The sequence below is a fragment of the Clarias gariepinus genome, chromosome 20, assembly GCF_024256425.1.
Source record: "Clarias gariepinus isolate MV-2021 ecotype Netherlands chromosome 20, CGAR_prim_01v2, whole genome shotgun sequence".
NCBI lineage: Eukaryota > Metazoa > Chordata > Actinopteri > Siluriformes > Clariidae > Clarias > Clarias gariepinus.
In genome coordinates, this window is record NC_071119.1 from 15,671,793 (window position 1) to 15,699,228 (window position 27,436).

General features: G+C 35.1%; 1 protein-coding gene across 1 annotated transcript; it reads right to left on the reverse strand.

Moving 5' to 3' along the window:
• Window positions 1-1,031: 1,031 nt before the first annotated feature.
• Window positions 1,032-23,741, reverse strand: LOC128508802 (chitin synthase chs-2-like). Its single transcript, XM_053480276.1, has 20 exons — window positions 23,710-23,741; window positions 23,303-23,444; window positions 23,005-23,187; window positions 16,991-17,692; window positions 16,399-16,736; window positions 16,231-16,320; window positions 15,996-16,148; window positions 15,019-15,193; window positions 13,646-13,750; window positions 13,426-13,567; window positions 11,946-12,146; window positions 10,861-11,145; window positions 9,693-9,881; window positions 4,289-4,700; window positions 4,166-4,182; window positions 3,145-3,209; window positions 2,403-2,513; window positions 1,687-1,904; window positions 1,449-1,557; window positions 1,032-1,323 (listed from the first exon to the last, which is right to left on the reverse strand). The coding sequence occupies exons 1-20, from the start codon at window positions 23,739-23,741 to the stop codon at window positions 1,312-1,314; spliced, it is 3,681 nt and encodes a 1,226-aa protein (XP_053336251.1). The 3' UTR covers window positions 1,032-1,311.
• Window positions 23,742-27,436: the final 3,695 nt, after the last annotated feature.

Consider the following 27,436-nt stretch of genomic DNA (forward strand, 5'->3'; position numbering starts at 1 on the left):
CAGCAGACATTAGGCACAAGGCGGGTACACCCAGGACAGGGAGGCAATCTATGGACGAGTTGGAAATGGCATTTAACATTATCTGCGTGTCCTTGGACTGTGGGAGAATACCCACCAAGCATGAGGAGAAAATGCAAACTCCATGCACACAGAACTGAGGTGGGAATCGAATCCTTTACCCTGAAAGTGCAAGGCCACAGTGTTACTACTTTGCTACTAGACCGCCTGCCAATGATTAATAGAATTAAGTTAAATGTAAATGATGCGCTTATATATATATATATACACTACCGTTCAAAAAGGTTCCTGATTTTTATTTTTCCTTCTACATTGTAAAGGAATGCTGAAGGCGTCCAAAAAATGCATTAATCTCCTTTGAACAGTTGATATTGAGATGTTTCTGCTACTTATGCTCTGTAAAGACTTCATAACGCCTCTAATCTGAGGTGCTGTTAATTGGTCATTTTTCAGGCTGATAACTCTAAATGAACTTCTCGTCTGCGGCAGAGGTAGGTTTTGGTCTCGCCCTCCTGGGATGGCCTTCATGAGAGACAGTTTCATTATGGTGCTTGACGGATTTTGCAAATGCATTTGACAATACTGTTCTTGCAAGAACTATTACAGAAAGGGTGACCTCTGTGTCTTAAAATAACAACTAACTGCTGTTTTTGTTGTTGTTACGTAATTACCTAATCCCATATGTGTTATTTTATAGTTTTGAAATCCCCAGTATTGTTGTAGAATGTAGAAAACAAAACACTAAACAAAAACAAAGAAATTTGCAAGTGTTCTAAAACTTTTAAACAGTAGTGTATATATACACTGTATGTGTGTACTGTATGTTTGTATGCATGCATGTTTTTTGCTCCTTTATAGTCTTGCTAATAAAATACAACTAATTACTGGTCTAAAGTGAGGTTAGATACATAGACCAAAAACGAACAGTTGTGGGATAGAGAGAAAGGGGAAGAGATGATAAAAAAGACAGACTGTATGTTTTACAAATTCATTCATTCAAAAGCACTGTAGCTTGCATTAAACTTTGGTAAATAAGTTCCACGTTTCTTAGCCAAACACGAATACACATCCACAGGTTAATTTTTTTATTTAGTTGATTGGTTCTAATGATTATAAATAGATAAATAAATGTGTCTCTGTCAGTTTGGGGGTTCTTGATAGCAACTTTTCAGCTCCTATTTGTTCTCAGTCCACCCCTAGTGGTAACAATCCTTTCCTTCCCAGGAAGCAGGTATTTTGCAGTCTAAGGTTTCGCATCCCCTTACTGGCCTTTAGTCATTTAAAGTTTTTCTCCTAAAGAAAATTCTGAAAAGAAAATAAATGAATGAATGTTGGTTAACAAACATAATACACATGAAATAATTACATTTTAATTAATTCTGATAATTACTATAAAGAAGAAACAAAAAATAAGGAGATAAAACCCTCACATTTTCTTCATGAACTTCAGTGATCAGTGACATGGAGTGTTTTCTCAATTTCCTGTTAACCACATCCTCAGTTCCAATGTAAGCAATGAAGTGGATAAAAGTCTGGATTCTAGAGGGAAAATAACATACATATACAAATTAAATAATAATAATTTAGAGTACTTTTATATGTTATAAAATATAATATAACATTATATATTCATAATAACTTAACATCATATTTTCATATTTTAGGTACCTGTGCCACAGCATAGCTAAAAACTGGACAACGAAGAGGAAAACAAAACTGATGAGAAACATCAGTCCAATAGGATCGATATATATCTTTGCATTGGGATCAACAGTTCCATTGGCATAAACTTTTGGCATTCGGATGCTCACTGAGGAGCCAATGATTTGCAGAAAGAAAGTAGCCACAAGCCACAGAGCATTACAGATGAAAAACACAAAAGTTGCCTGAAAATATAAAGAGGATATACAGTATGGGATTAGACGACATTACTATGTTAAGTAATTTCTCAAATAATCCTAAATATGGTTATCTTTATTAGGCCTATACGCCAGTAATTAGTTATATAATAAGTATACAATTATAGTTATACAATACTATTAAACAAACACAATGTAAAAATTTCATAAAGAAAAATATTGTTAGTATAGATAACTACATGTAAAGCGCACTGTTGTTAAGCTCTTTATTAAAAACTGTTTTGTTATTCAACTTGTTCATTATTTTTTTTTTTATCAATTTGTTTAAATAAATTTTTAATCATACTTGATATTTTTCATTTTCATTTAATTGTGACATTCTAATGAAATAAGCAGAATAATAAATTAGCTTGAAAAAAAGTAATATTAAAGCACAAATGAGCATATTATATTAAAAAAGTAAAATATTGTGTAAGAATATGCTCGTTTTTTTTTGTTTTTTTTTGTCATTTCCCACTGACAAACCTTGTTGCGTAGGTCTTGTAGATCTGCTTTGGCTTTTTGTTCCTTTTTTTTATCAGTCTCTAATGGTTTCAAGTATTCTTCAATGAGGTCCTTCCAAAATTTTGTTTCTTCCTAATAAGTATAAATAAACAAAAAGTTTATTTAAAAAAAAACAATATTTTGTGAGCTATTGGCTACTTTTCAGTGTTTACATGATTTTTACAACAGTTTTTAATTCTTTCATATTTTATGTCAAACGATATAATCTGTTAAAGTACTGCTTGCGTTTCTTCTGACTATGGTGCGAACACTACAGTAGTAACTTATACAATCTATGAGGTGGATTTTTGCATGAACAGAGTGATATACATTGTAACATTCCAGTATATGCACTCTTGTAATTATGATTGATTTTTTTTTTATTGTTGTTGTTGTTTCACATTATTTGCATACCTAATTTTATAAAGCACATCATGCTTTTCTTACTAAACTTGGTCATCCTTAAATGTGTCTATATTTTGCAGTATGATTTATTTGGGATTATATATTATGTTCTAGTGATTATAAATCACAGAATATGCCCTAGTATTTAAATGAGGAAAAAAAAATATAGAGTAAAAGCAGTGTAAATAAACTCCATTAGTTTAGTAATGGAGTACACAGTAAAATAATATTTTGTGTTACAAAATAAGACACTTAAGACACTACCTGCATCTATATATGCATAAAGGCTTTCAGTTGAAGAAAATATTTTGATACCCACCAAATTCAAACTGTGCTCCCTTAAGGCCAGTTCACCAGAGGCTTCTGACAACTGTTGAATAAAAACTGTCAAGGAAATATGTGTTATTAAACAAAGTATAATCATTAAATATCTCTATATATCTATTTATGAACAGTTTGACAGCAAAATGAAATAAATGGCATTTTCAGACTTTTACTTATTTTTTTTTATCATCCACAAACAGTTTGTTTAAACTGCCTTTATGTTTAAACAAACAGTCCATAATTTTTTTTTTAATAAACTCACTAAATTGACTAATCTTGCTGCATTCAGGGGCCATGCTGCACTTCAGTATTTACATAAACATGAATTAACTTGTATTAACTATATAAGTAAAAATTTAAAATGCTTTTTCCTTTTTAGTCTACACATTAAAAGACTAAATTATAATCATCCATCATGTGGAGCTTTCTTACTGTATGTGTAGCCTACAGTAACTGAGATGCTGATCTGAGGGCTGCATTAACCTCCTATAAATATTCTATCTACACTATATGAATAACATCTGTTATTATTGGTTTATTTGTAAACTGAATATGAAACTTTTTTGCAAACTCTATATACAGCTTGAGAGATTTATAATTTGTGAACTGCTTGTCTTAATAAGCCCTTACACCATACACATGCTAAGATAATAACTCAGGCTTGTTTAGCAGAGACAGCAGGTTGAGATCACTGGTCCACTCTTTGTTGGAAGTCTTACATAGATCTAAACCATTAACAAGTTCTGTCTTTTTCAAATTCCAGTTCAGTGTCATTTGACAACTTGTGGTGATAAATTCTGTTCACTTTATCATGTTTTATTTTCTTTATAGCATGGCCAACACAACCCACAATGCAACATGTTCCCAAATGTTCTCAGGCCCTATTTGTTTAGACAGACATGAATTATTCATTTTAATTATAAAATTAAACAAGTTAAGCTTCTGAAAAAAAAAGATAATTAATGGTATCAATCTCTGGCCCAAATATAAATTTAGTATGATCAAAATGTACTCACAGTCATCAATGAAAGGTCTGGAACAGAAAAAAAAGAGATTATATTAATTAAAAGCACATCACTTAAAGCTTAAAGAGTTTAAACAGACATTAATTAGTAAACATATTAGGTAATATATCTTACTCTTCTTTAGGTTGAATGGGCACTTTAGTTTCAGCATTTAAAGCCGTGGCTTGAGGTGCATTTTCTGGCACAGCACACAGCACCTTCTCTTCTTTGTTCACCTGGAATCTAAATTTGTATCCACATATTTTAAGCAGCTTTTCGCATTTGACTACTTTCTGGATTTTCTCCTCTGGTCCGCCGGTCTGGCTGGCAGATTCACGTGTGCCCCAGGACACATTGTTCATGTTGACCATGGAGTAAATCGCCAGCAGCAGGTAGCCACTCGGAATGCAGACGAAGTAAAGGAACCCAAATACAATAAGATGGAACTCGCGAGGATGGAGGAGAGCCGTAGTGACATACATGATGGTTATTCCAATCAAGAACAAGCCGCTTGGGGTCACAAAAGTCTGCTGCTCTACCATGTCCCCTAAACATATGCAGAAACACAGATCAGTCACATTCAAATTCTGGTATGAAATATGCACAAAATCACAGTTTATGGTACAATGTATTGTATTTAAACATTTCCTCTTTATTTATAGCTTTATCCTGCTCAGGAGATCCAAAACCCATCCCAGATACACTGGGTGCAAGGCATACAGTAGGGATACATCCTTGGATGCCGATAAATGACAGAATACCAAGCACAGTACATTACTGCCAATTGCTGGCTTTTGGTATGTGCAGTACTAAAGTATTACATCGGCAGGAGACAGATAGACTCCATAAGCTAGCATCAAATATTTGTTTTACTGTGCTGCCTCCGGACTTTTTTTAATTCCAAACTGTAACTGTTGCATTTAAATAAAATGTTGTTGACTGTTTCTGGTTGTTTCTGGTCATTTGTATTTAGTCTCTTTTATTCTGATACCTCTAACTAAAATCTAGTAGAGCCAGTTGCCGTCACCTATATGCTAAATTGAGTCCTGTGTAATTTAATCTCATACAGCTCACTCACACAGATGTTCTGTGACACCTTTTAAATTTGTTAAAGAACATTAGGGTAGGGTTATAAAAATATCCCAAGCATTAAAAATCTCACAGAGCACGGGTCAATCCATCATCCAAAAATGGAAAGAATATGGCACAACTGCAAACCTACCAAGACATGGTGATCCACCTAAACTGACAGGCTGGGCAAGGAAATCAGAAAAGCAGCCAAGATCCACACCTCAGGTGGAAGAATCTGTTCACAGGACAACTAACCTTTATGGAAGAAGTCCCATTGTGGGGGACACAACAAATATGAGGAAGAAGGTGCTCTGGTCAGATGAGACCACTATATGTGGCAGAAAACTAACACTGTGCATGGTGGTTGCAGCATCCTGTTGTGCAAGGGAGAGGGAAGCTGGTCTGAATTAATGGGAAGATGAATGGAGCCAAATAGTGGGCAATCTTATAGGAAAATCTGTTAGACTTTGCAAAAGATTAGAGGCCAAGGTGAAGGTTCACCTTCCAGCAAGACAACAACCCTGAACATACAGCCACAATGAGCTACAATTGAATCATTTAGATTAAAGCATATTTATGCTTTAGGATGTTCCAGTCAAAGTCCAAACCTAAATCCAATTGAGAATCTGTGGCAAGAAAAAAGAAAATTACTGTTCACAGATGCTCTCCATCCAATCTGACTGATGTCAGTTCACTTTGTCTTTTTAAATATTTACTTAAATTTAAAACCATTTAGCCATACCATCTACTTTCACTTAACGATTACAGTATGTGCCACTTTGACACATAATATCCCAATAAAATACATTTACGTTTGTGGGTTTACCTTAACAAAATATATAAAAAGCTTAAGGGGTATAAACATTTTTGCAAGGCATTGTGGGTTTAAGAAGCTTTGATTTTGTTAGTGCTGTAGGTCACAGTAGAAAATATACGAAAATGATGAAATATATGGTTTATAATAAAGCTAACTTTTTAACTGAAACTTTAACTGAAAAGGCTTAAATCTGACTAAGAGGAAGTTTAGAAAAAGAGAAAGAACACAGAGGAAAGAAATGAGCAAATGAGAGAAAAGAAACTAGAAGAAATAAACGTGAGAAATGAAAATGAAAGTGTAGCTAAATCAGATCGAGGGCCAGAAGCAGGGAGTGATGAGAGACCGGCAGAGATTATAATAGAGACCTCAGGTGGAAGAATCTGTTGAGAGACTCTTGGCAGACAGATCTGCTGCAGTTTCAGTTGGACCTTATGGTATGATATGATTTTTTTCTTGATATGAGTTCCAGTGCAGTGACACCCCATTTCATACATAAGTAAAATAACATTTGCACTTAATGATAGATGTAAAACATTATATATTTATTTTATTTATCTTTTATTTAATTAGTTAATTATTTGAATTATTTAGCCTTCCTATATACGACACTTCCATGCCATCCTGGAACAATTTCGTTGCCGTCCCTCCCCCACCCCTTTTTAAATTTTCTCAATCAGCCACTGGTGACATCTGATGCATAGCATTTGGATGGGCAGTGAGTGAAAAAAAGTCTTAGCTATGTCATATGCATTAGTTAGCAGTGCACTGGACTAGATTTTTAAGCAGTAAACATTATAAAATGGAAAAAAAATACTGTAATACCCAACGTCATTAATATACATATAATAGACATGGTCAAATTCAATGTTAAATGTATTAAGCATTCACGGTTATAATAGCCCAGCATGGCTGCGTTCAATAACAGGATTTCTTGTGAAACACTCATAAATGTATACACTATATTTAAAAAAAATTATAATTATATAGGAAGTGGAAGGAAGTGGCCACTGGTGATTGCAAGTCGCAAAATAAAAACATTAGGATTAATAGTGAGCTCTTTTTTGCCTTATGGATCCAGGTCAATATATAACAATACATTTTATAAACTGTCCAGGAGTTTCCAGCTGGAAAAGAGACCACCATACAGTATATAAACCACATTCTATGTGTCTTTTGGTTTGAACGCTAAACGAACCCGGACTAGCGAACTAAAAATAAGGTATTGTTTTATGTTTTGGTCCAAACCAAAAGAAGCGAACTACAATTGTGAATACACTCTTAAACTTCATCTAACCCCGACCTATACTGTAAATGCTTTATCCTGTATCACTGATGTGACGATATTGCCACACCCTATGCGAATGCGTTCCTTGATAATAGTTCAACAGAATTTTAGTGTTTACTGCGTATGAATTCAATGCTCAGCCCAACACTCAACAGACAGGAATTTACTCTATAGAAACATCTCAACTCCTGTTATGCAGTCTATACAGAATATGGATTATCTGAAATAACATATCTTGTTTGCGTGACTTTGCAAATGTCATACTTTCGAGTGTTGAATGGCTTTTAAAAGCAATAATTGCATTGTGTCTTACACCCATTTCGGCTCTAATAATATACCAAATAATTTAACTAATATGCTGACAGATAGGCTATTGTTCCCTTTTCACAGCAACTGTATGCTGTGGAATGTTGCCCCTCTGCATCAAGTGTCAGGGTGTTTTTAATCATCCGTAAATAGGATTAGCTTGTCCGTGCTAGTACCAGTTAGAGTTTTCTCAGATTTATTTATTTAGCGCTCTTGCAGCGATGTGATCCAGAATCAGAGCGCTAGCTTTTTTTCCCCTGATGACCACAGATAAATACCACAAAGTCAAAAGAATTATAAATTGCTCTTTAAATTAATGAAATCGCCACAGATTTTACTGAAAACTTGCCGATAGACCAGACAATGTTGTAAGTTGAGGTTCCAACTTCATTGGATATTGGATGTTACTGATTTTTATCAGCTCCAGCTGTTCGTCACAACATGTTTGAGCAGGGTGCACTGGCAGGTTTACAATTTCCTGAGATTTTTATCTCATTAAGTAAGATATGTTAAGGTATCATTCAGGCATATCAGCATAGTTTGCAGTATATGTGTCACTGTTTCAGACCTATTTTCCTTCAGGCCTATTTACCTGACATTCTGCTATTTGTGCTGTCTGATGACTCACTGAGGTTTTTGCATGTGTTCTCAGATTTGTTTGTGATAATAAAAAACTGGTAAACCACAAGGAGCTTAAACACAATGAAAGAAAAAAAAATGACTTGAACTGATTTATCCCCTTAATCTAAATGAAAGAAAATGACATCAACAAAATGACATTAATTCTAGGGAGCGAAAAAAAATTGTATTTCGCAGCAAAAGCAAGAGGACATGTGCTCTCACGAGTCCAGATTTACCATCAAGGCAACAAGGGAAGTGCATGAAACAATGCACAGTACAAGCAGCATTATAATCTGTCACAATCAGGTAGTCAAATTTAGGCTCAACAACATTATGGGGCAATAAAATGACGTCAACTGTCTTCTGTACCTGAATGTACTGAATAACCGGGTTATACAATCAACAGATTTTTTTTTTTCTTCTTGGATATTTTTTCATTTACTGATCCTATTTAAGCGTAAAAAAACTTGTTCAGCTGACTGAACTAGTTAATTCTATTGTTCTATTATAATTCCAGTTGTTTCCCTCTTTCTGTCTGTTTGTGTAGAGCAACTTATTACATCTCCCGTGAAGAGTACAAAACCACTATTGCTCAGTCAAGATATACTTTGTGTGTCTTCACTTAGCTCCACACATACTTTGCACCCTTACTCTCTGCCATACCTGAACTCCATAGCTTTGCATATGTAATAAGCATCACTACACTTCCATAGTTGCTAAACTTAAGTTTAACCCTTGTTTTGCAATCACTATACTTGTGCAATCCTGTCAACATTGCAAACTAACTCTACATGAGTAACTTTTTGCTTAGTGATAGAGAAATTTAGGGTCTAACTAAGTAATCCATGTATCCTATAAATAGTTTATCTGGTAATAGTGAACAAACATTTATATTATATTATATTATATTGTATTGTATTGTATTGTATTGTATTGTATTGTATTGTATTGTATTGTATTGTATTGTATTTTATTGTATTGTATTGTAACTCACTTATCGTTTAGACCACTTAATCCTGTATTTAGGGTTGCAGGGACCTAGTGCCAATCCCAGGAGACTTGGGACATAAGGCAGGGCACACTCTGGACAGGGTGCCAATCCATCGCAGGGCACACATACACACTTATTTACACACAATGGGCAATTTGAGAACGCGGTATGATTATATGATATTATATTATATGATATGACATAACATGTTTTGCCCTAAACACTTATGCTCATACCATATTTCTTTTAATTTGTCTTTTGTACCAGTTGTAGGCATTCCAATTACATTACTTTTCTAATCACCATTCTATTCTTGATCAGTGAACTTTCTTTTTTCCTTCCTTCTATCTTATTCAGTATATGTTAAATGGAGTAGGTGTAAACAATTATATTCAGACTAAATGCATTATGGCATAGCTTGTTGTTGATGAGGGAAAATTTTTCTTACCTATAACAGCTATCATGGCTGCTGTCATTAGGAAAGCATAGATTATGCTCATGACGGCAGCGATGTTGATTTGTAAGTCTGATCTTGCGTGCCCGAGATAATAGCAGAGAATCATGTAGATTGCAGGAGGAACAATCGCCAGCACAAGAGCAGCATTGGAGTCTAGCTTGAGGATGAATTTAAAGCTTCCTGTTAAAGAGAGAGGTGACTTTTACACAAGAAGTACATGACAAATATGTTTAGATTATTTTACAACAAAAAAAATTATAAATAATTTAAAAAGCAATGCATTGCTGTTTTGCTTTGTTTTATTTTTTTAGATGAATAGCGTAAGTATTATTGCGTCCTAGTTATCCCTATTATTTGTGCATGATACCAAAACATGATTAAGCTGATGTAACATAGGGAAATGAGTTGTAATTATATTTCTTTTATTATATTTCTTGTAGTTCTTGATATTACTGAAGCGGAGCACCTTTAGTAATAAACCCAGTTTCTGTGTTTTTCAAGTTTGCTCTTACCAATATCATTGTGGAATGTTAGAAAACCATATTGTCTAACAATTTATTACCATGCTGGAACAGTGTGGAGGTGAACATATATTCCCACTATAAGCACATTATATTACATGGAGTTACATTCTACTGAACAGCTAAACAAATGTTCTCACTATGTTTTAATCAGAGCTATTCTCCATGTACGATTCGCATTTGCATTCACAGTTTCCTAATCCATCAGTATCCCTAGAATAATATCACAGCATTGTACAAAAACGTTAAGTCCTTAATAATTTTGTTGGTTTTAATCATTTTGAATACTCTTTGTGGAATTTTAGTTCATTAAACTTACAGCATAACAAAGTGCTGGTTAAGGCTGAATAACAGCTGCATTTTCACGCTAAGTGGTGTGTAATCAAATGCAAAAACAAGGACTTGCACATACACTCACTCACACACTCATTCACACACTATGAACGATTGGGGAATGCCAATTAGTCTAATCCGTAGATCTTTGGACTGTGCAAGGAAACTGGAGGAAACCCACCAAGCAGGGGGAAAACATGCAAACTCCATGCACACAACACATAGTGCTTAAATTCTAATTAGACTGGGCCTGAACAAAAATGTTAAAATAGTTCAGACACCCAAAGGGCATCTAAAATTGTTACCTGCAATCATGAGGCAAACTGTAGCTGGCCCCAAGATGGAGGCAACCATGGTGATAGTCTGGTAGAGAATGTAGGGTCGTGATATTGACTGGTTTATTCGTGCTGTGACACTGCCAGTGGAAAGAAGGTCCAGAGTGTTGGCCATGGTGGACGGGCCCCAGCGCCGCCGTTGGTTGTAAAACTCCTTGAATTCCTGTGGAGCATTGGTGTAGGAGTCAGATGCAGCGTTGTACTCCACTCGCCATCCCTGCTGCAGGAGCAGTGTGCACAGCCAGCGGTCCTCACCTGCGTACACAGAGCAAGAATACACAAGATGCACCAAATTCTGAATAAACCTCAGTGAATAAACAGTAAACACAGTAATGGCTGGTAATTTCTAAAACAGGACAGCCGTCAATCTGCAGACAATGCCAGCAGTACAAGGGCTTGGTCACAGCACTATCACTTTTCCAATTAACTTTAATTGACCAAGAGAGCTAAAAGAACCTGTTTTTTATGTTTTGTCATTGGTTTGCCCATGGTCCTACGTAAGAGTATCAAAAGACCTGTCAACATCATGCGGAATGTGTGCCATGTTCTAGGGGAAAACAACAACAAGAACACAACCTGCTGAACCAGGTAACATTTACGAAAAAGAACAAGATATACTAGTTGTGTAAAACTGTTATGAATGAGGATATGTAGTTGATGACCTCTTCAGATCCAAAAACTTGAGGGTCTGGGGTTGACTTACTGGTGCCAATTGTCAATTTCTAATAAAATTAGAATGTGCTTTGGAAAACACTGAAGCTATTAAATTATAAATTTTTCATGAATAATACAATTTGCTTAACTACCGTATGTTTTCTTTGAAGGCATTGGTGGCAGTTGTAGGTTTGTCGCCTGCCACGCGGAGGGCTCGGGTTTGATTCCCAGCCAATGCCCAAACCCCAGGAATTGGATGCGTGCCGGTCGCAAGCCCGAATAAAATGGGCATCTAGCGTAAAACCTGTGCCAAGCTTGTATGTGTGGACTTGGTGGTCCACTGTGGCAGCCCCTTGCCAGGAGCAGCTGACCAACAACACCCTTGTGTTTTCTTTACTCACCCTGGTCATACTGTAGATGGTGAGAAGCCTCAGTGGGTTTTGTTGTATATCTCTTCATAACATTGGTACTCATTAGAGCCTCTGCACGCATCAGACTGAAACAGCCCGGGCTGCACAGCACAGATCCAAACACATGCTCAGCTGTCTTCTGGAGCCAGTGACCCACAGCATACTCAAACTTCTGATACCACACCATAGGGCCTGCAACACGCAAAGTAAATGCATTATTTAATTTATTTATCTTTGAAACCGCTGATCAAGGTGGTAAAGTGCTTTAAATTATTACAAATATAATAAAGGTGGCGGGTGAACACCAAGGTAATGAAAAATGTCCACTCTAAGCAGTGGAGCCCTGAGATTCCAAGGGGTTTGTAATTCCACTCCTGCTTCATGCTGCAACCTACTCTCAATTTTTTTATCTTTCTGATGTTCAGCAAGTAGGTTGTTTTCCTGACACCAGTTTCTAAGGCTTCCAGTCTCCTCCAGGTAGACCTGCTGGTTGTTATCAGAGATCAGGTCCACCTTAAGAGTGTTGCCAGCAAACTTTATGACGGACATGGAGTTGGAAGTGGCCATGCAATCATAGGTGTATAATAACTATGTAAAGCTGTGATCTTATAGCTTAGACACCCACCTTGGGGAATTGCAGTGCTAAAGGTGAGGAAGGGTGAGACATGTTTGCACAACTGTAATGTTTGTGGTCTGCCAGTCAGAAGGTTGGAAATCTACTGACTCAGGGATGCACTAACTGTGAGGTCCACCAACTTGGTGATGAGTATGCAGTGTTAAATGGTATACTCGACGACAAAATGCATTTTTAGATCTGTGTGTATAGAGCTGTGTGTAGGATCCACAGGAGGTGGACAGGAGGTGTGTGATGGCATTGTTAATTTAGCTATTTGGATGGTATGCCAACTGAATTTCCTCAGAACTAGGTCTTAGTTAAAGTGCTGCAATCATTAAGGCAGACAGGTTGGGCTTTCTTTGTCACAGAAACAATAATGAACTATTTGAAACACATGGGGATTAAAGGTTGTTCCCGGAAGAGCTTAAAAATATCTGTGCCTCTCTGACACCCACATAATTACAAAATCTTAACTAATTAACAGAATAATAGCAATTTTCTGCCATTTGCTAATAAATTGCTCCTTAGTTAGCACGAAAACAGGTCCATATACAGGTATGAACATAATACTTTTTGAGTATGGACAGATATATATAATTGGCAATAAAATGTTGTTAAATCCCTCCTATTATTATTACCCGGAGGAAACCCATCAAGCATGGGGAGAACATGCAAACTCCTTGCACACAGAGATGGGAATCGAGTCTAGCCGGGAATCGAACTCGGACCCTGGAGATGCAAGGCAACAGTGCCAACCACTATACCACTGTACCGCCTTGGTAAATTCTTATTCTTATTCTTATTATGATGATGATGATGATGATGATGATGACGATGATTATTATTATCAGTCACCTATGCCAGTGGGATGAATCCTTCCACAAGCAGCTCCCACTTCAGGGTACAACCTGAGTCGATCCACTAAAAGCATGACAGCTGAAGGCTGGAAATCCGTGTCTCCATCTAGAGCCAGAACATACGTGTTCTCTTTGGCTTTCTGTAGAGGAAAATCAATTACCGTATTTAGATTATGAAAATCAGTGTGTTGCAGACATCATAGAATAATCACACTTACTTTTAACTGGTCTTCAATATTTTTCTGGAGTTCCTCCCCTTCCAAGTGCATCAAATAGTATTTCTTGTGCAGCCTCCAGCCAAGGAGGTAGTACATGTACATGATCTTTAGGGGAAAAAAACAAAAACAATGACTACACTGAGACCCTGCAGGTATGATAAACTTTAAAAATAGTGACAATGTCTTTGTAGTAAGAGTTGCAACAATTAATAGACAAATATAATAAAAATATAATGGTGGTAATAGAATAAGAAAACCATTTAAAGGTTAAAAAAAGGTTAAATATGCTAGGGAGCATACAGATTAGATTTTAAAGAATAAAAAAAATGTTACATGGTCTGAGTTCAGAGCGATGGGCATATCAAGGGTAAGAAGCAAAAGGTATAAGCGATGCACCCACTTTTATAATCTAGTCTTATCAGGTCTAGGCTCAGAAACATTATGTGGCAATACAATAAAATGCAGTCAGCTGATGACTAAAAAGTTCTGAATGTTTTTTTCCCCCTGATGGCTGGACTTAAATTGTGAAAGAGTGGTGAATCATTTTTGAGTACATGTTTAATTTTATAGTATGCATTATATATATATAAATATTAAGTTATGCTTTGCAAATGTATTCTGATGAGCAAGTTATAGCATCCATCAATGGCCATATTTATTAATCATTCTATCAGAAAATAAACTTTAGTTTGTGTCTATCTTTACCAAGAGAGTAGTAGTTTGGATTTTTATCAAAATGAACGTAGTCTCTTGAATCAAAAAGCTTTTATGTATTTAACTGTAAATGCTTTATAAAAACATTTGTTAAAATGTTTTAGTAATTAATACATCTATTTTAAAACAATCTAACAATTATTATTATTATTATTATTATTATTATTATTATTATTATTAATAATAATAATAATAATAATAATAATAATAATAATAATAATAGTAATAATTATATTAATCAATTACTCCAAATAAAACCCAGAATTAATTAAACCTTAATGAAGTCTGTCATCTAAAGCTTTTTGGAGAATGAAGTGAATGAAATTAGGAATGAAACCAGATAAAAATATGTAATGGAAGGTAAAAGCACTTTTTAATAAAAAATCTATTATAATTTTATTATAATTATTATATTGAGAAAATGGAAATAATTAGATAAATTAATCAGATGATTTTCTTTGTATTTTATGTAGATAGATAGAGACAGAGTGAGCAAAAGAAAAATAATATTTATAATATTGTCATATTATTATTATTATTATTATTATTATTATTATTATTATTATTATTATATATCTTTCGATCTTTCTGCAGTTATTAAGAGGAATAATTACAGATAAAACATTTTGAGAAATTTGGTAAGTTTGGTCGCAGCTCACCTGAGACCATCTCTTTTTGTGGCGAATCTGGGTTTTGTCTTTAAAATGTACAAAGAGTATGTTGCCATGGGGAAGTGTGTACTGCAAACGACAGCCATATGGAGTCTGGAAGATTTTCTGGTCAGGAAGAGGCTTTCTTACCCTAAACACACTTTTGGTATCCTCTGTAAATATGCTGTATATCATTAGGACACACACACACACACAGAAACACAGAAACACACACACACACACACACACACACCCACACACACACACACACAAATGCAAATTTAAATTTCATAATGCAGAAATACATTTATAATAATGCTGCATCCCTTTGTAATTCACAAATAAATGAATAGATAGATAGATAGATAGATAGATAGATAGATAGATAGATAGATAGATAGATAGATAGATAGATAGATAGATAGATAGATAATATCTAATTAATAAAGAAAAGTAATTTCTCTTAGATTTTAATAGTTTCCTAAATAAATGTTTTATTTTGATGCTTTTGGACACTGTAGTAGTAGTAGTAGGAGGAGGAGGAGATGGGAGAGGAAGAGTATGGCCATCCAAAGGCTAATTCAACACTTTATGAGTTAGAGAGCAATATTTCACCCAATCAACAGTGCAACATATGTTATTTAATCAATGTACTAAATAATGGTCTAAATAAATTTTAGAGGCAAACATTGGGTGACAATGGTAAATTTGAGGGGCATCGCCTAATCCAGCATCCCATGAATTCCAGCATTTGGCTACAGACCCAGGGGATTCCTGATAGCAGGCCATTTAGCTTCTCATTTTATGCCAGGTAGATGGAAAGAGGCCAGCTGGAAAGTGGTCAACCACCAGTTTGTAAATGGAAGGATGAGTCAGAAAGTAAAATTAAGAAAAATGCTGAATTTCCCCTATGCTGCCTCCCATTTGATCACTTATTTCTAAACCCATGCAATCATTTCAATATTATTAACAATACAGTCACTTACATATAAACTTCTTTAATGACTTCCACCAGCGTCTCTGCATACTCGTTGACACGCCGCTTGTTGTCTTTTGTCAGAAAAGCATCATCAAAATAAATGTGAGATTCAAAAATTACATCGTTAAATTTGTTTCTCTTTGGTCTGAATTTGTCCAGCCTGGAGATAACAGAAGAAAATATTTATTTTAAGTTCATCAAGGAAGTTCTCATGCATGAGATTCCTTAAACCATTAGAATACCTGAACATTGAAATGATCATCTTCATCATTTCATCTGCAGTCTCATGCCACATGGTTGCACAGAGGTAGATGATCACCTTCTCCCTTTCTCTATTGGTGGAATTGTATTGTTAATTCCAATGATAATCAAATGCATGGTCCTTCAAGAAGTACACAAACTTTAACTACCTTTTATATTTTGACTGAAGCACAACCTCGAACTTGGCATTTAGGAGCATAGACTGGTCAATAAACGCTGCTTCATAAAGGTTGCGCACAAACAGGTCCTTTGTCCTGGCAATGCGTTCAGTGTTTAAGAACCAAATGTAGAGTGTGCAGAGCACCAGGCCGAGCCACCAGCTTACCAAAGATGATCCAAGCAGGCCAAAACCCACTGTGGACTCGTTGTCTGCCATATGCCGGCATAGGTCACGAGTTAAATCACTCAGTATCAGTTTCATAATGGGAAATGTTGGGCTTTCCACAAACACAAAGGTTTTACAGTAGTCAGGAAATGAGGTGTTGTTCTAAAGAAAAAAGTGCAAAACTACCATTTAAAACATTACATTATATTACATTAAAACAAAAAATATTAACTTAACAGGTTTAGCCATCAAAAACTAAAACATTTTTTTATATTTTTTGGAATATAACATTAAAGAATGTATTAAAGTCTAAGAAAAATTTCTTTTCATTATTAAATAAATATTATCCATCTGTCTGTCCATTTGTCTATCTTGAATATTGATAAATATATATATTTTTTTATTATTAGTCTAACCTGCTGATTGATGTTCATAAAGGGAATCCGAACAGCCAAGAAAAAGGCCCCCAACACGGCTGGAGATGTGAAGATCATGGGAAGAATGAAGCTGCGACGCACAGCGTGCATTTTGCATGCAGCCACAGCCATGTACCGACACAGAGCTGAAGCCAGAACCTGAATAGCGAAGAGGCTCAAGACGAGGGTTTTGTCAAAGCTGTTGACTGACAACACTGATGACCAATCCTGACCTGAGAGCTTCACATAAGCTCCAAGGACAGTAAAAGTCACAATAATTCGCACCATGGTTGACACAATATTCACAAAGTTGCGGGAACTTTTGATGTCACGGATTGTGTTCTGGAAGAAGACGATGCGGAACAGCATGGCATAGTTCTCCCACCAGTTCAAAGAGACCAGTAGAGTGCCTCCTATGGCTAAACCCACAAACAGTGCCATATTCTTATTTCCATTCTGCTGTCTGAGGTAGTTTCCAGCAAAGAAGCAAAAACCTGCAAGTAGGAGAAGGAGAGCAGCTAATGAAGTTGCAATAAAACGTCTCCTTCCATGTGCGACTGCATTTGCCACCACTTGCAGCAGGGCGGATAATGTGGCAATGCCATTCAGAAGCATCACGTTGGTAAAGATGTCAAATTGGGGCATAGCAGCCAGGGTAAGAACTGAAGATCCAAGAGCCACCAATGTTTCCACCAAAACAATCTGCACACAGATACATGAATGTAAGCCAAAATAAAACATATTGTAATAAATATTCCGTAGTAATTCCTTAAATGCTTAGCCACTAAATGTTAAAACAATCTTAAAGGTTACTAAAGGTTTAAAAGTTTAAAAACAACACATTAACAAACAATAGAGTCAAGAAAAAATGGTGCCATTTATGCATGCAGGTATGTCACATAACTTGCAGGAGTATCTGCCTGCCAATATTCATCAATCAGCCATAATATTATAATGCACCATGGAAACAACATGTAAGCTGTATAATAAATTTCTATACATTCTTTGCCAGTAAAAACACTCAATAATAATAAACTATTTATGATGAAGCTGCTAAAAGGTATGGACTACTCAAAGCGGAAATCCTAGCATGCTATGGCTTCTCCAGTACTCAAGCAGTACTCAAATTCCACAGGCAACTTATAAACCTCAGGTCATGCCAAGAGCTCAGCTGGATCACTTAATGCAAATCACGATTCGTTGGCTCCAACCCAAGCATTTAACTTTGCTAGAAGTTAAGGTATGTGCTTTCATACCATATCTGTAAGAAGTACTTTAAAGGCATGCCACTACTTTCGTCTGCTCTTTGGCTACTGACCTACATAAAGAAGTTTCTCTTCTGGTCATGTAAAAGCGAGTGAGCAGATTTAACTGCATCAGCCACTCCCTGCTATCCATTATCAACCAAATGGGTTCCCTGCTGAGTCTGGTTCCTCTCAAGGTTTTTCCTACTGCCATCTCAGGGAGTTTTTCCTTGCCACTGTTGCCCAAGGCTTTTTCGTCAGAGAATCATTTTGATTCATACACATTTTTCACATTTCGTACACATTCCCTTAATTTTATTTTAATTCTGTAAAGCTGCTTTGCGACAATGACCACTGATAAAAGCACTATACAAATAAAATTGAACTCCCTTGGTTGTGAAGAAAACATAGACAGCAAAGGGCACAGTGACCCGAGACCTGATAGATGGCTTAAACATCTGTGTTAAAGTGAATGCAGTCCTTTCTCCACACACTGCTTCCGTAATGAACACAAGTACTGCACCCACTTCTCCATCCCTGAATCCCCTGACATTGGCTGTGCAAACATCTCCAAAATTATGACAAGGTTTGCTATGACTGCAGAACACTGAGAGAAATTAGCCATGTATGTCTGAAACAAACCTGCAGGAACCTGCAGAGACATAATAATGACATTTAAAGGTTTATTTTGGTAGGTGTGCTGCTTTCATTTCTTCTTAGAAGCATGTGGATAGGGCTGTACAGTATGCACTGGAACATAGCCATCTGCTGTTATTATGTCATTTATGTCATGAACTGCAGATTCATGATACTAGAATTAATCACTTGTTCAATTAGTTGATCATAGATCATTTCATCATCATTAAATAAAACCATAGCATCCATAATAACAACCATAAACATGTACAGTCACACATCAAAATTCCTCAGGGGCTATGAATAAAATAGGGTGGGCAACTTCAACAGGATAAAGTAGAAGAGCAGCAGATATAACAGCCACATACAGTAATGTAAAGCATAAGACTGAACTCTCACTTTTCCTATTGTCATTTTAACTTTTAATACCTTTACAGTAGTGTGCTCTAGGTTATAAAAGTAGTAGACAAATAAATCATAATTCTTATGGGTTAACACTTAAGGGTTTGTGCATTTATTAAAAAAAATGCTCGTTAAGAATATTCAGATACCTCACAGTTTTAACAGCTTTTTGATTGGAAGGCCAAACATATGGACAGTACCAGTCAAAAGTTTGGACACATTTTCTAAGTCTTCCCTGACTTTTCCTTCTTTCTAAATTGTAAAACACTGCTGAAGGCATCAAAAATATCTAATAATCTCTTTTGAACAGGTGATATTGAGATGTGTCTGCTACACGTGCTCTGTGAAGACTTAAATACTCCAATCCAAGGTGCTGTTTTTTGATTAAATTTTTTATTTCTGAGGCTGGTAACTCTAAATCAGCTTCTCTTCTGAGAACCAGTTTCATCACAGTCCTTGATATGTTTTTTGGCAATACTTCATCTTACTCTTGTTGTTCTTAATTACAGAATTTCATATGCTTTTTCATAGTTTTAAAATCTCCAGTATTATTAGGTACTATTATGTAGAAAATCACTTAACGCAAACATTAAAGTAAAAGGTGCGTCCAAACTTTTTACTCGTACTCTATGTACTATGTTTTAAATTGGTGTAAATGTCCCTGCATCCAGTTTAACCTGTTTCACGCTAAACATGATCTGTTAAAGTTGCTTGGGCTGAACTAGTATGAGCTACACATAGCAATATTTGCAAAAAGTGCCTTCAGACATGAAGCCGACTGTAATATTGCGGTAAAATTTATATAAAGGAGTGCTGGTGGGCTCTTATATGTAATTCAAACGGGTTTTATGCTAAAAAAAAAAATCATCATGCATCAATCAATATACAGTTACTAGGGCACTGGTGGCTCAGTGGTAAGTGTTTCACATACCCGGATAAAATAGGAGGATTGCATCGGGAAGGGCATCCGGCAGAAAACCTGTGCTAAGCTTGTATGTGCGGACTGGATGACCAACAACATTAATCAGTAGAAATAGTATTTATCCAATAATAAAATTAACATGATATATGACAAACTGAAATAAGACATTCTGGTTAATGAGTAAATATACTTGCCAATGGCTTAATTCAAGTCTTTTACTTGTACCATAGTATTTGATATTAATATTTTACATATGTATGTATTTCCTTTACCATTGCAAGTGATTTAAAGTTTTCTTACATGGAATACTCCTGACTCAGTGGGTGGTTTGGGGATTTCAGGAAAAGCTAAAAGTAGCCTACTACTTTGGACAAAATAAAAGCAGCTAAGGTTGTGTGCATCACTGGAAAAGGCAGACATATAAGAGAAAGCGTGTACCGGGTTGGTGAGCTTTCCCCTTAGATGAAACATTAGTGATCTACACACAGCAACAGTAAAAGGAGCCTGTCACCACCAAGACCGCACCAGCATCAGCAGCACACCACTGCTTTTCACCCAGTGGGCTGACAAATGTCAGTTCCTACAAAGAGCCATATGAAATGGACATACTGCTGCACATAAGCCAGAATAAAAGATGACAAAAACACTTGCTTATTTGTTGGTTTTTATAATTGTCTAGTTTTTATATAATTCAATATTGGTTATAACCTTTTAATTTTATGAAATGAAACTTTGAGTTAAATTTAAGTGGAGTTTATTGATGTTTTAGGCAAAGTCACAAATTCAGGGTATAAATAAGAGTTCAAAGATGGAAAATGGGTGCAAACAGTGATCGTCATGTGGAACTTTTGTCCTATCGTCCAAACATTGCTGAGTTAAATTTTTAGAACTAACAAAAGCAAAACAAATTAGTCAAGGACACAACTGAAGCAGAGCTTACTGTACTTTAGGAACATCAGAAGTCTATTTAGTGCAGTTATGCTGTTAAAAGAGATTTTTTTTTTTTTTGGACATGTGACAGATAGTACCCAGGTAAAAAGGCGTAATTTACGTTATTTATTTAAATGCACCTTTTGGGGTATATACCAAATTGTGTCAGTTTCTGACTTAAAATTCCTTTAGGAGGCTTTTGTATCATTTTTGTACTCGGGTGCCTGGGTTCAGTTAAGCCTTATGTAATTAGTAAGGCAATAAATGAGGCTTTTGAAAACATGTCAGACAACATTCCATCTGATCCATTAACAATGAGCATTCATAAACACTACACACCCAGCACACTTGATATATTGTAATCTAAGCTGCATTTGAGCCATTTCAAAGGTGCTTAACCGCAATTGTTACAAAACACAGAGTTTCATTTCAAAAGAGTCTCAACTCATCTTCTTTTAATTGGAAATTTAAATTTGATAGCCCAGAATACTTGAAAAAGTGTTCATTGTTAAATATCTGGAAGATATTTAAGAATAATTAATGCATAATACAGAATAATTATGGCTCAGAAGAAGGCTAGACACAGTTGAAATGTTTCCACGGTATACAGTACAGTATAGCAGCAATAATTCTTCTAATTATTAAGGGAAGACGAGATATGGTGTCTCTGTGATAACATTGTTCGGTAAAATAAGACACCAAGGTCTGTTACTGTGTGTTATGTATAAGCTTACAGGGGAATATGGTCTGAGCTACAAAACGTAAAGATTAGCATTTTAAATGGAAAAAATATTATGAAAAAATAAGAGGTGAAATATAGTAAATACTGTACAATTTATAGTACACAGTATATGTTATAATGATGCAGTAATCTAATTTATGCTTTTTGAGTTATTACATTATCACATTTAGAAAAAATGTTTATATGTTCATAAAATGTTTCATTTAATGATTGCAAGTAAAATATGTCGAGCATTAACATTGCATTAAATGTTTTAGTTACCTTTGCATAGTCTTTAAAATATATCCAAGTTTAAATTGTGAATTGGTTTTGTTGTTATAAAAATTCTGTAGAATTTGCTTGTTAAACATTTCTCAGGTGCCATGGAGTACCTTTCTAAATATTTTAAAACTTATAAAATGTTATTTAACTTTGAAATGACAAATCCATAGTCAGTGGCAAAAATAAAACAAAAAATGTCTTTGTTTATCCAATCCAGGGATTAACAAATCTTTTTTTATTATTATTATTCATTTCTCCGCTGACCGTACCACTATGACAGCACCACATTTACATCACTATGCAAGTTTGTTGTAATCATATTCATAGTCTGGACAGATTTATTATTTTTGTAATCCAGTTAAAATGGTTGTTTAGATATACTCGGCTGAAAGAGCACTATGCAATTGTAATTTACTGAAGATAAGAAAAGCTTATGTAAGTACATGATATTTGCAAAAACTTAAAATACTAACACTATTATTATACATACAGTGGTATTTCCAAAAATAAAACTATGCAGTGGTATCTCTATACTAAATAGTGGGAATCTACCATAGTAATAAGGTTGCAGTAGTCTAAATTGTGAAACAACACCACCAACAACAAAAAAAGGCAGAAGTATATAATTTACAGAATAGTTTAACGCATGTCTAATTAGATACGTTTTTGAGAGAAATTAATCTCACAAAAAGACAACACAAAAAAAAACATTACAGGTTAAAATATCCCTATATACAGCCGTTTTACACAGTGACACAAAATAATATATTTTATATTTAAATAAATGCCTCTAAAACAACACAGTAACCTCACAAATTAATGAATGTTTTCGGAAGTGTACAACCTTATTTTTATCCTACTTATAGTCACAACTTACCCATATTAAAGTTTGCACTGATGGGATTTTTGAGTCCTTAAAGGCAATTTTCCAAAAGCTTTTGATGAGCAGTAAAACACTTGGAGCGATTAGAAGGCACCCAATGAAAAGGAGAGCATAAGGTTTGGTTTCTATGGTGGTTGATGTTTCGCTGCAGAGATTTATCAGTAGCAACAGGGATGCCTGTAGATAGATTTAGTTAAAAAAAAAAAAAAAGTCACACACCCACACAGAGACACATATTTGTAGAAGGTCATTTAAATAAACAAATGCCTCAAATATATTTATTAATACTTACTTTGCTGAAAAAGGCTAGCCCAAACACCAAGATTCCCACAAAAGTACATGTGGTGATATGAATGAAGCTCAAACACTTGCGAGGTTTTTGCTCATCTTCAATAAGAGGTGATTCCCGAGCAGCATCCCAGGCCTGTCTGGCCCTACAACATGTTCGTTTGTTTATCTATCTATCATTAATTTACTTATTAAATTAAATAAATTTACATTTATTAATTTATTAATGTATTTATTTATTTAGTAAGTTAGTTAGTTAGTTAGTTAGTTAGTAAGTTACTTAGTATTCAAAAAATTGTTGTGTTATTTACAAATTTTTTTGGGAACAAATTGATACCATTTTTTTTCTTTTTACTATGATAAAAATTTAAGTATAGAAAGACAAAACTAAAAATTAAACTAAACTCCTACCTGGCTTTTTTTTCTCTCTTATCTTCATGCATGCTCGCTCACTCACAAAGTGATAGTTACATGCTACAGTGAGGCAGAAATATTTAAGTGGGTGGCAACCTATTAACTTGCCTTCATGACACCTCCTAAAAATGTCATCTATTATTCATGGCAATTATTATATACTTTTGTAAGGTATTAAATGATATTCATTTATTGGGAAATGAAATTAGATTCTTTTGTCAGGTATGAAATTATATTCTTTTGTCAGGTGTGCTTCTTTTGTAATATTACAATTTCAAGTACATATGCAAATGTGAATAGACAGGGTTTAATTCAACTCAATAAACAAATAATACAAAGAAGGGAATTAAATTTCAGAATAGAAGGAGTGGAGGAATAAAGCTACTCATAAAATTTTGATTGAGGTCCCAAACCCAGAAAAAACAATGTGAAACATAATTATTAGCACATAATTTTTTTTTACATATGCCAGTTTGGAAACTGGAGTTAGCCAGGATACAGCACGTCTGGAGAAGAAAGGGGTAAGAGCCTTGCTCAAGTCTCAACAATGGCAATTCGGCAGTGCTGGGGCTTGAACCCCCAATCTTTCAATCACTAATGCAGTAACCAACAACCTTAACTAATTGACCACTTAAAAGATTTTTCAAGCAAGATATTATACTGTATGTGTGACAAATACATTTTTAATTTAAAATGAATTTACTGTTAAGTTTAAATATGATGGAAGAATTACTTGAAGTGACCACTGCATGTTGATATGCTTACCAGTCAGCACTAACGTGCATGTCAGCTGTAAGAGACACACACACATATATAGTACACACAGTAGGCATGATGTGTCTGAATTCTCTCATTATTTGTTTTTATTTTTTATTCTCATCATAGACAGTGTATTTAAGTGTGTTTTTGCCAATAGCCTTATGTCACATAAATCAAAAACCTAATTAAAACAAAAAGTAGTTAACATGTTTCAGTTAGGTTCTGGGGAACAAAAGTATTCCAGGGAAACAAAAGGGTTCCAGCAAGCAATAGGATCTCACTATTCAGAGTTAATTTGAATAAGCTCTTTCACTGTGAAGACTGTTGGTCTCAGGGTTGTATCCATACACACCGGGAATGATCCTCATAAAAGACATGAAGGACAGGTCATCAACAGCACACTGATGAAGATTTTGGCTGTCTTGACTCAATGTTCCTTCTGCTCCTGGGTCAGCAGCCTGGGGACAAACTTGGCAGCAACACGACGCATGTTCAAATTAAGCATGAGGATTGCATGGACTGTTCCGCATGACAAACCAACAATGATAGTGGATTGTTCTCTGATGATCACCATGTACAGGTTGCTGAATAGTTTTTACATTTTCGAGGGTTAAACCCATTGAAGGTCTCCCTGATCTCTTAATGCCTTCTGCATGCATGCCACTCAAAACACCTTGAACGCCTCATTGCAAGATCGTAGTAAACTTGCCGAATCACGTAAAACGTCTCTGTGGCAGATTTGTCCAGTTTCACTCAGAATTTCACATTCATTCTTTGTTTTAACTTGTTCATGATGAAACAGCAGATGTGGTAATGCACATGGCCAGTCTAGCACCATTACACAGTTCCCAATGTACACAGAACAGTGTCGTTTGGGACACTGACTTATATGTACAGTATGTAGGTGCTCTCTGCGACTGTGAGTGCAGCCTTGTGCTGCCATCTGTTGGCGTGTTACATAAGTATTCTCAAAACGTTTGGATAATAGCTCATATAGATGGTTTCAATGTTGAGAACACTTGATTTTTTCAGTGTCCATTACAGACAGTAGATGATGAGTAATGTAAATATTATTGCAGTGGCATTGATGTTATTTTATTGATTTCTGAATTTATTAAAACAATTTTAGTCATAATTTTGTTTTTAACAATAAAAATATAATTTATTTAAAAAATTATTACATTTAAGTTCTAGAGAATTTTAGACCATAATGGATTTCAAACCCTGGATAAATCATAGATAGAGACACTTTAAAAACTTTAGAAATTGTTGAATGATAAGGTCATGTACTACCTAGGGGTAAAGAAACAAATATGTCTTGAGTCGTTGTTTAAAAAAAGTCAAAGACTTTTAGAGAACCTTCATTCCACCACCTACAATAAAAATGTGTCACAATGTTTTGGTAAATAGTAAATTAAGTAATAGGTACTTAGTTTGCTACAGCTTCATCTTCACAAAGCATGCCAATTCATTCTGAATAAATACAGGCAGATGATCAAATTTGTTCAGACTTGGACGCGCAAAGCTAATGAGCTGATGTTAGAACATAAACTTGCAGCCTTGTTTCTGTGAAAGCAGTCACAGTTGTTCATGTCTAAAAGTGCCCTTTAAAAAGATACTTGATAAATGTCAGGAATATACTTAAATAATTTTTTTGACTGTGTAAAGCTGCTTTGCGGCAATGAAAATTGCTAAAAGCGCTATACAAATAAAATTGTATTGAATTGAATTGAATTGAATATATTATCAGGCACAAATGTGAAGAAATACTGTGAAAAAACACACAAAACCAGAGCAGGACCAGTAAGTTAACCAATGAATCAATAGTCAATGAACTAAACCAAAACAAGACAAGATTAATAACCAAAACAGTAGCATAGTAATCAGAGAACAGAAATCAAAACAGAAAAGATCACGTCGGATCAAATGTGAGACAAAGACTGGCTAGAAACACAGAACTTAAATACTGAACACAAAACACAGTTAAGCAAAAAATAAAACTAAGTAGTTCATGGGTGTGGATCGCCCACCAGGGATTAACCCTGACAATAACATCCTGTCATATACAAATTCAAACAAACAGGACTGCCAACATTTCAGAAAAGCTTGGAGTGAGATCTTGCAAATAAAGATATTGTTTCACACAATGTACGCACTGTGCATGCCAAGACATGTTGTCTAATACTAACCATATTACCCTTTATGCCTCAGGTTCTGCATATTTAAACATTGCAGTTAAAGTTAAACAATAGATGCATGTGACTGTATTCATTTCATTTGGTACAACTGACATTTGAAATAGTCCTTAATAATAGGGCCTTTATTATTCACCAGCCGAATTACCTACATGCTTTCCAGCAACTCCTTGTGGGACAGCAGGGGCGTAGTATAAAACTCTGGGTCCTATATATAAGCTGTTTTATTGGGCCCCCTTCCATTTTTGATCCATATCTCTCACTTTTCTTCTTCCAGAATTACAAGGCCACCACACGCCAACTGTGATGCTCCTATTGCAGTAAAATTATTTACTGTAGGGTGATACATCTCTGGGTCAGAGGTGAATCGAATCTTTACCGATTTAGGTTAACTTGATTAAACTAAATAAAATTCATAGCATACACTTTCTATACTATCCATCTATTGTAAAGCATGATTGAGTGTATCTTACCAATCCTGTTTATCCCGTGGCCGACTATGATAATACAGAATCGGGTATTAACCAATAATGAGCAAGGTAACGTAAGATCGGGGCAAATGTTTAGACTTTAAAAAACATGACCAAATCATGAATTATAATTTTAATTCTTCATAAAGAAACCAGAATTTATTGAACTAATCTTTTAGTAATTAATCTTACTGTTTAGTTTGAATCGCGCACCACTTTTTAGCAAGGTATTAAGTTTTGTTTGTTTTACTTGCGTTACGTGAGAGTTTTTCTTGCTGTGGAATTATGGGGTTGCTGATT

Bases quoted from the DNA above. Each gene is read 5' to 3' on its own strand.
- LOC128508802 (XM_053480276.1), bottom strand. From the start codon at position 23,741: ATGCATGAAGATAAGAGAGAAAAAAAAGCCAG. The intron at 13,568-13,645 runs GTAAGTGTGATT...TTTCCTCTACAG, and splicing joins ATATTGAAGACCAGTTAAAA to AAAGCCAAAGAGAACACGTA. The intron at 11,146-11,945 runs GTGAGTAAAGAA...CTGTGTACGCAG, and splicing joins CCATCTACAGTATGACCAGG to GTGAGGACCGCTGGCTGTGC.